Genomic DNA, 16,858 nt, shown 5'->3' on the forward strand with positions numbered 1-16,858 from the left:
TGTTTGAACATGTGACAATGTTTTAGCCAATTAGCTGCAAGCCAAGATATGTGCACACTCAAATCACATTTTAATAAGAAAGCTACCTGCTTTCCCTTCCCTTTCCCTTTTCTCCTTTCCTTATGCCTAGATGCGAATGTGGTATGAGTGAGCCAGCTCTAACCATAAGCAGAATGGCAGAGTAAGAAGCTGGATCCTGAGTCCCTGGATCAATTCATAGAACAGAGCTATCTGCCTCCTACCCTGGACTGTTTGCCCACTTCTGGGCTGTGCGATAGGTCAACTTCTGTCATGTTGGAGCCACTATAATGTGTCACAGCAGCTTCATCAACACTTTGCCTAATAGAAGATGCTTCGAGTCAATCATGTTGATGGATACTCACTGGATACTGGATACTGATTCTCTGCTGCTGCTGCTGCTAAGTTACTGCAGTCGTGTCCAACTCTGTGCGACCCCATAGACGGCAGCCCACCAGGCTCCCCCATCCCTGGGATTCTCCAGGCAAGAACACTGAAGTGGGTTGCCATTTCCTTCTCCAATGCATAAAAGTGAAAAGTGAAAGTGAAGTCGCTCAGTCGTGTCCGACTCTTCGTAACCCCATGGGTTGTAGCCTACCAGGCTCCCCCGTCCATGGGATTTTCCAGGCAAGAGTACTGGAGTGGGGTGCCATTGCCTTCTCCGACTGATTCTCTAATGTGAGCTAAATACTGTGCTAGGTACTATAGACTTTTCCATGATGAATCAGATACAAGACAAATGTACTCTCACCTGGGATGATAAGTTATGAATACTTCTGGAGTTAAATAAAAGTACAAGTGAACATTATCCAACATCTCCCAAACTTTCATAGGGTAGCACATGATAAATGCAAATGAGTGGACTGACAAGGGATGGAATGCAGAAAAAGATAAGCCCATGGCTTTTCTTCTCTGACAGTTGACCGAGCATCAATACCCTTAGATAAAATGACACAACCTAGACTACTAAGGCAACAGGGCCACAGAATTTCAGAGCAAATAGGAAGGGAAAAGAGGGAGATAAAAGAAACACAGGAAAGCTGGGGTAGCATGAAAAGGCCCTGGGCCAGAAGACCTGCCTGTCAAGTCCACGTTTGACCTTGTCTTTGACTTAGATGAAGTTTTTTCATTTATCTTGGCCTTCATATTCTTATCTGTAAAATGGGAACTGTTTTTATTATGTTCACCTTGGTCCAAGAAACAGAGACTCACTCATGCTAACTAGAGTAAAGACGATGAATATTGTAATACCCACATATTGTGTATGGGAGACAGAATCTCAGAGAAATCTGAAAATAGAATCAGCTGTAGGATCAGGCCTCAGGCAGAATGGAACTAGAAGGTAGTTCTGTATTTAAGCCAGATCTAAAATCTTTAGCCGGAGTAGGCAATGGCAACTCACTCCAGTACTCTTGCCTGGAGAATCCCATGGATGGAGGAGCCTGGTAGGCTATAGTCCATGGGGTCGCTGAGAGTCGGACATGACTGAGCGACTTCACTTTCACTTTTCACTTTCATGCGCTGGAGAAGGAAATGGCAACCCACTCCAGTATTCTTGCCTGGAGATTCCCAGGGACAGAGGAGCCTGTTGGGCTGCCGTCTACGGGGTCGCACAGAGTTGGACATGACTGATGTGACTTAGCAGCAGCAGAGTCTTTAGCATCAGGGATCCAGATGTCTTCACTTTAGAGCTATATGTTTAGTAACACCTTCATTAAGACTTCTGTTTCAAGTTATTGAAACATCAGCTCAAGATGTTTTGGGCAAAGAAAAAAATATATACTGGATTATATAATAAAAAAAAAAAAATTCTGTGTGTGAAAGCCTTGGGCATCACTGAAGTCAGGCGGTCAGCCAGTGGGGCCAGGACTCAGTCCCTCTTCCTCCCTTGGCTCCTCGCTCCTTCGTGTCGGCCTGACTCTCAGACCTCACAAGGTAATTCAAAGGCAGTGGGCAGGTCCAGCCTACCACTCCCTGTTTTAGGTTCAAGGTTCAAGGTAGGAAAGACATGACACTCAAAATGGGTAATTGAAGGCAAGGGTACTAAACGGATGATGTTTCAAAGAGCAAAAGAGAAGAGGGGATCAGTTCATCAAAACTGAGCCAGAGAGGGCTGTCTTATAGGACACAGTGAGTTTGGAGCAACTGCACAGAGAAGGAGTTAAGGGAATAATAGCCCAACCTCACTCACTTCCACCTTTTTGGTGCAGCTTGTGGGACCTTAGATCCCTGACCAGGGATTGAACCCATGCCCCCTAAAGTGGAAGTACGCAGTCCTAATCACTAGCTGCCCAGGGAATCCTCTTCTCCTACCCGTGATCTCCTGCTGGCACTAATTGGTCAGAAGGAACTTAGACTGTGCAGATCAGTTTTATTCAGGACACAGAGTGGGTGGCAGGGATGAAGAGAGTGGATTATTCAAGATACCAGTGCATCCTCTGAGATTTAAGTCCAGTGGAAAAGGCCAAATCTAAGCAAAAGTCCCTTCTTAGTCAGCTGCATCTCCTTAGTTCTGACTGAGAAGAACTAAAGAGACCATCCTGACCATCAGTGTAGACAGAGGAATGAAGCCTAGATGAGATCAACTTCTCATGTCTGAGAGTACCACCTCAAGGAAAGCAGCAATTTTGGATTCCTTTATTTTCTTCTCTGATTCCTGTGTCTAGAAAGTAGAGCTCACTATTAAAAAAGAAAGAATAGGTTTAAACAGTATTCAAGGTGGCCATACTTCTTCCCCATTTATTATCCCATTTATTCATAAATATGTATGCTGGATGACTTTTTTTTTGCAAAGGAGAGCTATAAATAAATGTAGCACTATTAAGATATCTGGTGGGGCATAAAGAATTTAGATTTGGTAAAGGAAGGTGTTTAGAAGAAAATTTTGCTATATTCCTATCATAGAACAAATATAGGCATGAACTGCATTCAGCAATTTAGGTGCTGATTTGGTATATTTATCACATTCTTGACAGTAATTTTTTTCCCTTTTGGAAGTTGTAGGAGTGAAGAGATGATGGCATATTTACCCACATGTTTCCTGCTTTGATGCTAATTTTTGTTTCATTTTATAAAGATGGAGAAACTGAGTCACATTTCTGTTAAATATCTTATGTAAGACCATAGAATTAAAGTTTGATGTCAGGACAAGACCTTGGACACCCAGATCAATGACCAATGTTTAGTGATATCAGTGCAATTCTAGAATAGTCTTCAGAAAAGCATAGTTTCTCTTGTTTTTAGCTGATTGTCCTGTATGTGTTGTATTATTCGGTTCCCTAGCATTTTTAAGAGTATTCTCTCATTGACCAATGCTAAAGAATAACCTATGCAAAGGCACTGTGGTGGGTGAGAGTATGGCTGGTTTTGAGAAGCCAAAAATCAACATGGCTGAAATGGAGGGGTAAACACCTGGAGCAGGGGTGGGGACAGGACACTGGATAAGCAGGCAGGGCTAGACGGTACCTGACCTCAAAAGATAAACAAACATATTTTATAGTTGTCAATTTTATTTTTTAAATTTGGGGCAATTATTTTTCATTATATTTTTAATGGTTTTCTTCTATTTAAGGTAGCCACATATTACCTGAATTATTAGTAATACATTTATTAGTTGTTGTTGTTCAGTTGCTGAGTCATGTCTGACTCTTTGTGACCTATTAATACATCTAATAAGGTATTTAAAAGTGAGGACATTTAAAAAAATTAAGAATAGGTGAGTGTACAGGATACATGGGATATGATGAATTCATGAAGGTAATATCTGAATGGGAAAAGTTTGTAAAATACTTTTTTAAACAGTATTCAAGGTGGCTATACTTCTTCCCCATTTATTATCCCATTTATTCATAAATATGTATGCTGGATGACTTTTTTGCAAAGGAGAGCTATAAATAAATGTAGCACTATTAAGATATCTGGTGGGGCATAAAGAATTTAGATTTGGTGTATTGGGCATTTCTCATTTGTCCCCTCATATCCACTTTCTACCCTTTACACCCTTCTTGGTGACCTCATAGCTGATGTCTAAAGCCTATAACATTCTGGCTTGTCCTCTAGTTTCTAGCTGGATTTGGCCAGTGAAAGGCACTGGTTATATGAAAGGGGGAAGAGAGTGAGATAAGGGCCTTTATTTCCCCATATCCTTCTCTACAGGGTCACTGGGGTTGGTCCTCTACCAAGAGGCACAACTCCCATCATTCAGATCTCCCTCACAGCTACAGACAACCCTCTCCAAGTTCCTGTAACCACCTCCCCACCACACCTCTTCAGACCCAGCTATTGTTAGCACTGGGACACAGCACCATTCCTTGTTGGATTTTCCTTAATCCTCCCCACCCTCTTATAAATCTTCTCTTATTAAATTAAATTCTTCTCCACTGTCCCATTTGAACAACTCTATGTTTTCCTGCCAGAACACTGATTGATAGGCCGGATGTGGTGGAAAGCGTGAACTTTGAAATCAGACGGAAGTAGATTTGAATCTTGGCCACTTAGTAGCTTTGTGACCTTGGGCAAGTCCAAGTAGATAAGCATGGTATTCATCAACCCAGGAAGACTACCCTGTGAGTTCAGGCACCACATCTCACTGATACAGTCCTGGTTCTTGGAGTAGTGTTTAATACTTATGTTGACTAAAAAAGATATGCAACTTGAGAGTTGTAAGTTTTATTTGGGGCAAAATGAGGACTGCAGCCTGGAGGCAGCATCTCAGAGAGCTCTGAGCGATGCTCCAAAGCGGCAGTGGGGGAAAGTCAATATATAAGGTTTTGATGAAGGGGGAGTTCAATACCATGAAGAACTGATTTTACAAAAGGCTTTTTGTTAGTCATGAGGATCTGACGTCACCACGAAGGGATTTAGTGCTTCTCTAGATATGAGGAGATGCAAGGATTGAGATCATAAAATCTGTTCCTAAAAACATCCAACCATCTAAAGACCTGTCCCACCAGATTCCCTGGAGCACAGAGCGCCTCACACCACCCTGAACTTCCTCGGGGATTGTTGAAGGTCAACAGCTATAGCAGCATGGGGTTCAGTCTCCTTAAGAGACAGATGGCAAATGCCTTTGTTGTTCCCTCATTCGCAACGCTCTTGGTAAGTGCCAATCTGTAGTTGACACTTAGCTGGTACTCACGAAAAACTTCTGTATGATAGATTTCATGTTTTATGTGACCCAGAAGGAGAGGAAGGAGTCAACTTGTCAAACATTCTTTCTTTGCAGATGGTACCCAAAAATGAGGTATAAATTGTACAGGTAGTAACCCTCAGATGTGCTCTTTAATGGAAACAATACAGGGAGGGATTAAAAAGTGGGGGGAGGGAAGGTTTCCCTGATGGCCTAGTGGTAAAGCCTCCTGCCAATGCAGGGGACACGGTTTCGATTCCTGGTCCGAGAAGACCCCACATGCTGCAAGCAACTAAGCCCATGCGCCACAGCTACTGAGCCAGCACGCCTAGAGCCCATGCTCTGCAACAAGAGACACCACCACGATAAGAGTAGCCCCCACAACTAGAGAATAGCCCACGTGCAGCAATGAAGATCCAGCCAAAAGTAAACAAACAATTATTTATTAATTTTTTTTTTTTTTTAAGAAGGGAGAAAACATAGCAAGGAACTCATGGGCAAATGGTGCTCTGCTTACACACCATCTGTCCTTACAGAGCTCATTTCCTTCCCCATATTACCCAAAAGCCAGTCCCCTTCTGTGGGGGACTTCTGTTGCATGGCATGTCTTCTATCCAACAAAGAAGCAACATGAGGGATATCACATAAAGGACCCGAGGGGCCCACGCAACAGACAGTGAAGGAGTCCCAGAAGGGCTGAGGGTTTATTTGAGGTACAGAGCCAGATGAGCAAGGAAGCCAGAGATGTCATGAGCCCTCAAAGTCAAGAAGAGGTAAAGAAATGGTTTATTAGGTCCCCACAGCTGCCACAACAAATTAACACTGAGTGGCTTATAACGACAGCAGTGTATCCTGTCACAGTTCTGGAGGCTAGAAGTCTGAAATCAAGGTGTTGGTGGGGTCATCTTCCTTCTAGAGGCTCTTTGCTTCTTCCAGCTTCTGGTGGCTTCAGGGATCCCTTGGCTTATGGCTGGGGACACCAGTCTTTGCCTCTGTCTTCACATGGCCTTCTCTTCTGCCTTACAAGGACAGTTAAGGCTGGATTTAGGGCCAACCCAGAAAAATAGACAATGATCTCACCTAGAGATCTGTAACTTAGCTACAGTATATTTTTCCCCAAAAAACTACAAAACATTTCGAGATTTGAGAACAGTCGGAAAATTAAGTAATGGGAAATGGACCCTTATCGGGGTCTTCTGGGAAACTGGAAGCACCGCCCTCTTCTGCAGCTCGACGCTTCTCCAGTTTAGCGATCAATTCTTTCGCGGGATTGAAGACGCCATTGGTCTGCTGGTCACAGACGTAGCACCGCGGGGTGGTGCGGAAATGCTGAAGGGCACATCCCTCGCAGAAATAATGCCTGCACTTGGTGACCACAGGGTTTTGGAAGGTCTGGCGACAGATGAAACACTTGAATGGTAGCTCCTCCTCATCGCTCGCCACTTCATAGTTTTCATCCTCGGCGACGCCATAGCGACCCTCGTCGAGCTCGCGTTGGATCTGCCACCCGTGCTTGTAATCTGAGCGGTCATGGAGGAATTTGCAGCTGTCTCCGAAGCCGCAAAAGCCGGTCTCCTTGTAGTCCTTACAAATGTCGGGCTGGTAATCCCAGCGCACGGTGGCACGCAGATGCTCCGGAGCTCGGATGGGGCCCTTCCTCGCCATTCCGGGGGAATCACTGCCCGCAGACGTGTCTTTGGGCCTCATGTATTTCTGATAATTATTCATTCCCCGGTAGATCTTATCATCTTCCTTGCCCCTCAGCTCCTCCCGGATCTTCCGGCTGCGCTCAAAGATGGCTTGTGCGTCACGCTCCTTCTCGGTGTCTAGCTCGTACACAGCGGTCGCCCCCATGTCCTCTGGCCCCACGGGTCTCGCCGACCGAGTGGACTTATAGACCACGCCGAGACTCTCGGGCTCCTCCACTTCCTCCTCGCTACTCCGGTCCCCGGAAGCCCCTTTCTGTTTACCACCGCCCTGGGTCTTCTGGATCATCGGAGTGTGGATTGCTCGCTTCTTTTCTGGACGAACCACGCTGTTGCCTTCGTCACCACTGCTGCTGCTGCTGCTGCTGCTGCTGCCGCCAGCGGCGCCGGCTCCGCCGCCGGACACTTGGTCGCAGATCCGGCGTTTTCTGCGGCCTGCACCCCCCTTTCGTCCAGGCTTTCTGAAAAGAAAGGTGCACATCTGGTCCGTCGTCTTTCCCGGGGAAAGCTGCTCTGCCATTTTAAGAGTCGCGAGCTCTGAAACGGTTGTGGCCTGCTGGGTGGCGCGGGGCTCCTGCACGTCACTGTGCTCTCGGCCACGAGGTGGATGCAAAAGCGGCTGCGCAAAGGACTGTGGGAGCAAGGGTGCGCGAGAGCGCATGCGCGCGCCACTCCTTAGCTGCATTTTAAAAGACTCCCCTCGCCCCCCAATAAGGTCACGCTCACAGATCCCAGGGGCTAGGCTATGTGTGTGTGTGTGTGTGTGTGTGTGTATACATATATGTATGTATATATATATATATAGGAGCCACCATTCAACCTACTGCGAATGGCAGACAAAACAGATGTTAGCCACATTTTAATCTAAAGAGTTGATTGATGAGCTCTGTATTTAGTAGATGAGGAAACTGGAGGAAGTGTGCAGAAAAGAGATAAAGATAGAAGAGGGCTTTTGGTTGAAGCTCTTGCCAGAGGGGGTGATGGCATGGATCAAAGCAGTCATTGTAGGAAAGAGAAGGTAAAGCATATGAAAGATCTTATAGAAGAACTATCCACCTTGGTTTATTTGGGAGAAGGAAAGGGCAACCTACCCCAGTATTCTTGCCTGGAGAATTCTATGGACAGAAGTGCCTGGCAGGCTACTGTTCAAAGAGTCGGACATGACTGAGCAACTAATACTTTGGTTTATTTGAAGTTCTCTGTGACAATAGAGAAAGAGAATAGGATTTCAAGTTATAAGACCCAGGTGTAAGCCTCAGCTTGTACACTGACTAGCTGTGTATATTTGGTTTTAGTCCTGCAGTTATAGTTTTAGTCCTTAGTTTTAGTCTCTGCAGTTATAAACTGTGAATAATGGCAAAACCAGCTCGCTGCACAGACTTATGTGCAAGTTTGTTTTTATTTTTTTATGTGAAAGATTTATTCAAAGTTCAAATTAGACCCTTCGTGGAAAGGTAGTCTAAGCTGCTAGTTAAATTAACAGGCCATGGTACTGGTCCACTGGTTTAAAATCCCCGCTCTGCCACCAGCTATGTAAGTGACCTTGGGCAAGTTCCTTACCTTCTATTCCTTGGTTTTCCCATCTGTAAAGTGTGGATAACAGTAGTTAGCTAACTCATGAAGCTTTTGTTGGAGGATTAAAATGAGATGATCCAAATAAAGCACTCAGTATATAGCATATAGTAACCCCTGAATAAATATTATCTTATTATGGAAAAGATCTTTGTCAACATCTAAGTACTACGGCAGTGACTTGTAGTTCTGGCTATGGATGGACATCTCTTAAAGCTTCAGAAAAATAAAGATGCTTGGGCTTTGCACTAGACCTATTGAATCAGGATCAGTAGTTTTTAAAGATTCTTAGATGATTGTACTGCACAAAGAAATTAACCTTGGTTAGACATGTTACTAGGATCCATTTCATAACAATATCCACTAGGAGAAAAAGCATAATCTTCATCTTAGACTATATAGTGGTCTGAACCAACCTGGGCTTCACTTCTTTTTGTAAAAGTACTTTTACGGCACTTAACGATATGGACCATTAGCTCATTTAATACCTGCAATATGCTTCTGAAGCAGGAGTTATTATAGATAAGGAAACTGAGGCACAGAGAGGTTAAGCAAATAACCAAAAGTCACACAGTTAGAAAGTGGTAGAGCCAGCACTGGAACTGTAGTCTTGTGGCTCAGACAATTACAGCAGACAGATTCTCTCAAAGCTATGGTGTCTCTCAAAGTATCTAACCTCTCTGCATCTCAATTTTCTTATATGTGAATGACAATTATAACACTACTTACTCCCTAGGAGGCTTGTGAAAATTAAGCAAGATGCTGCCTGTAAAGCACTCAGCAATGTATTTAGTGTTTATTGCTTAACTATTAAGCACTAAATAAAGTTCAGTCATTTTTATTAATAATTTTAATATCATCATTATTCATGGAAATATAATGCAGGTTCCAGCTCAAGTTTAATAATCTGAAGCCTCTGAGCCTGTTGAGCCAGCTGCTGGGGCAGGACACCTGGTTTAAGGCAATGTAGAATCTGTCACTTGCATTGTTACCTGCTGAGCCTGTATTCCTTTCCAGTGTTCATAGTAGAATGATGCAGGGGGACTTGAAAAGTGGTACCAGGGAACCAGTGAAAACTCAGCAAGCCTTTGATGAACAAGCAGCACTGCCTCAAGGCGCCCTTTAAGTTAAGGAAAAGTAGATGTACTGCCCTCTTCCAAAGACAACTTCCTGCACCTTTAATTTTTTTTAAAGGAAATCAGAGCCTTGACCCGAGGATGAGAGAGAGAGAGTCCTGCCATATAACACAAGTCACATATGCTTCCAAAAACACACATTTTACAGGTTGTATGAATCTCTAGGAATAAGAGCTGGAGGAAATTCAAACTGATTAGGTAAATTACAGCCTACTGGGACAAGGGAAACCAGGTTACACAATATTTTACAATTCCTGACACAAGCTCTGATTAGTGTAACATGAAGAGATGGGCGGAAAACAGTTTAATCTCTAAGAGCGTGTGTGTTGAATTTTTTCAGATTCAGTTTCACTTCTCAACACCTGAAAGCATCAGCACTCTGGATTAGTTTCCGTCATAAAGCACAAGAGGGCGCCAGAGAAGGTGGAAATTTTTGTTTTCCAGGGATCCATGTCAGTGTTAGAAAGTCCTTTCTGATCTCAATATAGGGGTGCTTACTATTAGTTCTTTTTGAGTTTTTTTAAGTGAAATAACTATATGCATAAGTTTATTAGCTAATACTTTTGAGCAAGGTGGGTAGTTAGCAAATGTAAAGCTAAAATACTTAAGCATTGTTGGAGAAAGCAGAGAGTAAAGAAGACTGCTAAAATTTTCTTTTTTTAACTGAATCAGTTCAGTTGTGAAATATTTACTAGTTGCTTTCTGTGTGCGTGCTGGTTAGATGCTGTGGGTGCCAAGATAAATGAGCCCACAATTTTTCATTGAACTTATTAGTCACATGAGAACTCAAAATTATCTATAACACTTTACTTTCTCTTATTTGAAACTCTATCCTCTTCACCTATTAATTTCTTCAGAAGGATTCTGTGTAATGGTTAAGCTCTAGAGTAAAACAGTTTTTCCTCTTTCCAGCTATTAACCTCCCTGTATCCCAGTTTTCTCACTTGTAAAATGAGATGATTATATCATCTACCTCATTGAGTCTTGTGAAGATTAAATGATACAATCCATGCAAAGTGCTTGGAAACGTGTCATATTTAAGAGCTCAATATTTATGAATTCTTATTCAGATATTACTTGTTCTTGGGAACACAGCTGAAATTATAGACAGAATGATGGGTCCAAAGGCATTGTTTGATATAACTATGTGGACCAGTAACTTCTTTTTTGTTTCTATCACCAGCAACAGAAAGTATCCTGCCTGACACAGCAGTTATATTTAGTTTCTTGATTTGTGTTAGTTACTGTGCTAAATTTTCCATATATTATTTGTCCTTTTAGTTTTCATGGTAGCTCTATGAGGTAGAGATATGACAGGTACTAATATTATTTCCATTTTATAGATGAGAAAACGGAGTAAAGACCAGAGTAACACATCTCAGATCATACAACTAATAAAGAGAGGAATCAAGATCTGAATCCATTTCTAGTCTTACAATATAAAACTGATATTCCCCCAAATGACACAAATATCCTTTGGTATAACACACTTTAAAAAGTATGACCTCAATCATTTGTGGTTCCATGTAACAGCGACATACTTCCTTGAACCTGCACTGACTTCTCCTTTTCCTGAGTATTGGCCATGGTCGCTAGGAAAAGCCATCTAATTTACCCCTCAAATACCTACTGTGCTATATACTACTTACTGTCTTGCTAGAATGAAAAGTCTATGAAGTAGGACTTTATTTTGCTCACTGTTGTATCCCCAACACCTAGGATGGTACCTGACATAGTATAGACACTAAATAAATATTTCCTGAATGAATGAACAAATGTGGGTTGGCTTTCCTTGATCATATTGAACAGCTTAGAGAGCAGAATGCTTGAGAACATCACACACTTGGTTCAGTTCAGTTCAGTCGCTCAGTCGTGTCCGACTCTTTGCAACCCCACTGGTCAAAAATCCTTGTGTGTTTTTCTATATTGTCATATCGTAGAAGCTAAACACACATACACACACAGAAACTGACTGATAGATATATCAACTCTACCCTAAAAACAAACTCAGTTCCCTCAGATTCCACAGCAAAATTCTGTGAACACCTGGTTAGTACATTGAAACTGAGGGTAAAAGTTCCTAAACTCTGTTCTAGGCTCCATCCCTAAGGGCGAGGCCGAGTCTACATTCTTGCCACTATTGTGATGGAATTGGCCCCAGTATATAGCCTGAAGGAGCTTCCCTGGTGGTTCAGTGGTTAAGAACCCACCTGACAATGCAGGAGATTTAAGAGGCTCAAACTCAGGTTTGATCACTGGGTTGGGAAGATCCCCTGGAAAGGGCATGAGAGCTCACTCCAGTATTCTGCCTGGAGAATCCCATGGACAGAGGAGCCTGGCGGGCTACAGTCCATGGGGTCGCAGAGAGTTGGATGCAACTGAGCATGCACACATAGAATCTAAAAGATCTGGGGTCTCTAACTTTTTCACTAGCGAACCATGTGGCCTTGGACAAATGCTTTAGCCTCCCTGAAACTTCATTTCCTCCAGTGTAAAACAGAAATAATCTCCTAACTTTTTGTGAGGATTAAATTACATGATTATGAAAACACTAAAAAATCAAGCAGGATATATAAGGGAAGACAAATTGAATTCATACATTTCTAGGTAAAAGAGGTTAAAAAAAAAAACCCTCATTTTGATGACTGAATTCCTTATATTGATTGGCTTGTATGGGTAGCATGGGATTTGGCCAAAGACAAATTAGAAACAAGTTCTCAAAACATGATTTGGAAGAAACCCATTAGATTGAAATCAAACTGGCTCAGAGAACAATTAGGTCAAAATAATAGTTTGAAGAAAGCAAATTTCTCAGTTATTTATTTATTTTTAATGGTTATTTTGGTTTACTTTGGGAGTCTTTTTACATGTCAGCATTTTTATCAGTTTAAAGAATTTCTCAGAGTTTTTTTCTTTCTGTTTAAAGTCATTTTAAGGATGCCCTGAATTAGGTTTTGCATTGGTTTGATCATTTGTCAAATGTGTTTCCTCTCAGGAGATCTGATAACATCGATTAATTATTTATAACTGGGAATTCATAATTGACTAATTATAGAAATGAAATACCGGAACATACACAACTTTGCAGCTCAATAGACATTGCAGTTTCTCTTTCGAACATTTGAGCTCTTGGAAACTGGCCTCTCTGAGGTCTTTTTACCTTTTTTATACAATTTAGTATTAAGAGAGCAATGAAGAGGAGAAAATCTTGAGTGCAGGGGAGGAAGCGTTCAGGATTGCAGTGTGGACAAAGACACCATTCTCTGCCAAGAGCCTTCATAAACCTTCATTTAAATTTAAAACAAGCGGGCAAACTCAACTGTTGAAGTGGAAGAGGGAAGATTGGGTGCAAAGAAGGCAGTGAGATTTTAATCGCCTTGATGCTGTAAATGTGGTCAAAAGCACAAGAGGGCAGTGCAGTGCTAAATTTCTCAGCATCGACTGCTTGATATGTACACTGACTTGCATCTAAACATGGCATTAAGCAAAGGAAAAAAGTCGCACTCATAGAAACAGTAAACAGGTGTTTATCAGGGGCTGGGAGGTTGGGGAATGGGGAAGGGTACAAGCATTCTGTAAAATGGATATCTTGGGAACACAGGAGTCTTGGGAGGATTATCTAAGACAGTGTATGGGAAGCGCCTGGGACCTAAAAGCTGCTGCATAACTGGTAACTCTTGTTATTGCCAAACATTATTTTCATAATACCTACCATTTCTGAACAAGTCAAGTAACACACAATCTGATTACAACAGCCGACAGTTCACTTTTGTCCTCATCACGGGTGAAAATTGTAATTAGTTTAGCCCTTCCACATTCATTCTCACACTAAAAAACCATCTAGTGATGATAGAGATCAGTATAACTCATTCAAATATAGAAATCAGAGTTCTAACAGAGCCACAGCAGATAAAAATGTCCTACTGTGTGCTACGATGATGTTAAGGAAAAGTTTCTGAGTAGAACCCATCAAACCAAGAATCTATAATCCAGTTTTTCTTGTCAAGTCCCAATACCTGATTCGATAACAATAGTCATGATAATGACAATAGTGCTTATTTGTCCAGTCAATAAGACTATTAAGCCTTAATTGATGAGAAGAATTCACCTGGGCATTCAGCGGTTATTCCGCACATAATGTCAGTCATGATAAATCACTGTGCTATGGTTAAATCATTCAGCAAATAAATATTGACTGGTAAGAGTATAGAGAAAAAAGCACCGAGGAAGAGAAGGAATCATAGACGCTCCCTGGTTCACTAGAGACTACTGCATGAGAATTTGACATTTAATAGCAGTTCAGAAAGATTTCTACCATCACTGCTGACCTGGACGAATCCAGTTTCAATCAAGAATTCATGTGGAATATTACTCTGCCATTAAAAAGAACAAAAGAATGTCATTTGCAGCAACATGGATGAACCTCGAGATTGTGACACTGAGTGAAATAAATCAGAAATAGAAAGACAAATATCATACACTGTCGCTTATACATAGAATCTGAAAAAGGAGTACAGATAAACTCATTTACAAATAGAAGTAGAGTCATAGATGTAGAAAACAAACCTGGTTACCAAAGGATAATGCAGGGGAGGGATAAATCGGGAGATTGGGATTGACATATACACAGCGCTGCTACTGCTAAGCCACTTCAGTCGTGTCTGACTCTGTGCGACCCCATAGACGGCAGCCCACCAGGCTCCCTCACACTACTATATATAAAATAGATAACTAGTAAGAACATGCTATATAGCACAGGGGACTATACTGCATACTCTGTAATGGACTATTATGGGAAAAGAACCTTTAGAAAGAGAGTATATGTGTATATGTATAACTGATTCACTTTGTGTACACTTAAACACAATATTGTAAATCAACTCTACTGCAATAAAAATTTTTTTTAAATTTCAGAAAGTACAGTTGGACCCAAGACTGAATAAATACTCCAGACAGTAATCAGTGAGGTGGTATATATAGAATATAGAAAACACCTGTATATGTGTATTCAGTGGCTCAGTTATGTCCAACTCTTTGCGACCCCATGAACTGTAGCCCACCAGGCTCCTCTGTTCATGGAACTTTCCAGGCAAGAATACTGGAGTGGGTTGCCATTTCCTACTCCAGGGGATCTTCCTGACCCAGGTATGGAATTTACATCTCCTGCATTAGAAAGCAGATTCTTTACCACTTGGCCACCAGGAAGCCCAGAAAACACCTTAGCTGGAAATTATTCATGTCCATTCAAGCTGGATTTTCCTTAAATTGTTACTTTTACATTTGGTTACTATTTCTTTCTCGGTGAAATATGTGTACCTTTTTGAACATGGAGGCTGAACTAGCCTGAATAGCTCCTGGAAAAGTTATTTTTAAAAATGAAAGTGAACTCACAAAAAAAAAAAAAAAAAGAATTCATTTGGGAATTGGAAAGTGGAAAGACTCAGGTTTACTTTCAAGTTGTATATAAACAAAGAAAGTGAAGTTAGCTGATATTTTAAATTTCTTTTGTTGATCTGAAATAACCTATGTATATGTATTTAAAAATCTTCTAAATTAAAAGACAGAATTCTGTTTTATGGAGTTTCCCAGGTGGCTCAGTAGTAAAGAATCTGCCTGCCAGTGCAGGAGATGCTAGAGATGCAGGTTCAATCCCTGGGTCAGGAAATCCCCTGGAGTAGGAAATGGCAACCCACTCTAGTATTCGTGCCTGGTAAAGTCCATAGACAGAGGAGGAGCCTGGCGGGCTGTAGTCCATGGGGTCACAGAGAGTTGGACACCTCTGAATGACTGAGCAGTTAACATTTTGCTTCATATTCTTTTTGGTACCAATCTAGCTATATTTAAAGAAGTGAAATTAAATGAAAACATAGTAATTACATTTTAAAATAAACATGTGCTTGCTGTGTTAAAATTATTACATATGCTGATTAAGAAAAAACATCCAAAATACAAGTATGTATTCAAAGATAATGTATTCTGGTAATAGTTTCACTATTGCAAACACAACAAAAAATAACCCTTATATAGCCACTTTGAAGATGATTCACCATCTTCTCCAGTAACTCCAAAACCAACTGCTACAATTAGCTCTGCTTGTTAAAAGATCATCCTTCTGTTTTCTAATATGCTACAAAAATGGGATATCAAAATTACTGTCTTAAATGTATTGTGCTTTTCAAAGGAAATGCAAGGTATAACTATCTAACTTGCAAGGACTGTTACATAGGATTACACAACAAAAAACAAAACTGTGCTTTTTGTAGGAAAACTAGTGATTTAAATCAAACCTACTTGAATTCAAAGAGAGGCACGGTTATCAATTGGATAACTGTGGTTAGTGGCCACAAGATGAATGACTTCATCTGCAAACCAAATTCCTCAGTTTAAAATTGGATGGCCTTTTCCCTTGAAATTGCTTGGAGGGGATCACACACTTTCTACAGAGCCAGCATGAATTCATTTGGTTGGTATTACTCTCTTTTTCCAAGATAAGATAGGCTGCCTGAGAACATTTGTTCCTTCTGTAGTCATGGTTCAAAAGTGGACCTGATTGTTAGTAAAACCTGCCAGTTGTCAGAAACAGATGCTTTAATATGGGTAAGTTATTCTTAACAGTGTAATCAAAACTCTTGGAATGATGATCAGCCCTTGAAATATGGATTCTAGAATTTAAGAGTTGAAGGAGCCTTTAAGACATTTAGCTTTTCCTGTAGCCTCTGTTTGGATTAGGCTAGAGATTCTTCTGACTTGTAAAACTCTCCAAGGATGAAGATTCTATTCCTATCTTACTAATTGATTCTAAGTGCTTCCTAAGACAGATGTCTACGTCCTTTCCTAGAGTCTAAAGTGAAACTGATATTTTTGTTGTGGTCCCCATAAATTTCCAGATGTATATGCCATGCTGTTGTAGAAAGAGTATTGGACTTGGAATCAAAAAACCTGAACCTGACACACCCTATTTGATCTTCGGCAAGTCCTTTATCCATTCTGGGGTTCACTTTCCTCATCTGTAAAGCTAATAATCCTTACCTGTCTCAAAGGAGGTTGGAAGGATCAAATAAGCTAAGACATATAAAAACATGAAATAATTATAAAACTACAGATTATATCTTATGCCTTAAGATATTTAGGAAGTTCAGAAAGAAATAAAGATTTAGGGTTTAGATGTTAAATAGCTATGCTATTAGGAATCTTGGTTATGTTAGTTCTCAGGCTATACTAGATATACCATTCTCTTAGGGGTCTGACCCCAGGCTCAAAATCTACAAAATTTCAGCATCTATTGCTCTCAGACTCTT

At 41.1% G+C, this 16,858-nt stretch overlaps 1 protein-coding gene across 1 annotated transcript; it reads right to left on the reverse strand.

The window, feature by feature from the left end:
• Positions 1–5,831: 5,831 nt before the first annotated feature.
• Positions 5,832–7,464, reverse strand: LOC110148255 (E3 ubiquitin-protein ligase RNF113A-like). Its single transcript, XM_020910177.2, has one exon. It carries the CDS (start codon positions 7,370–7,372, stop codon positions 6,308–6,310), a length of 1,065 nt encoding a protein of 354 aa, XP_020765836.2. The 5' UTR covers positions 7,373–7,464; the 3' UTR covers positions 5,832–6,307.
• Positions 7,465–16,858: the final 9,394 nt, after the last annotated feature.

Source organism: Odocoileus virginianus, chromosome 28 (assembly GCF_023699985.2).
Source record: "Odocoileus virginianus isolate 20LAN1187 ecotype Illinois chromosome 28, Ovbor_1.2, whole genome shotgun sequence".
Lineage (NCBI taxonomy): Eukaryota > Metazoa > Chordata > Mammalia > Artiodactyla > Cervidae > Odocoileus > Odocoileus virginianus.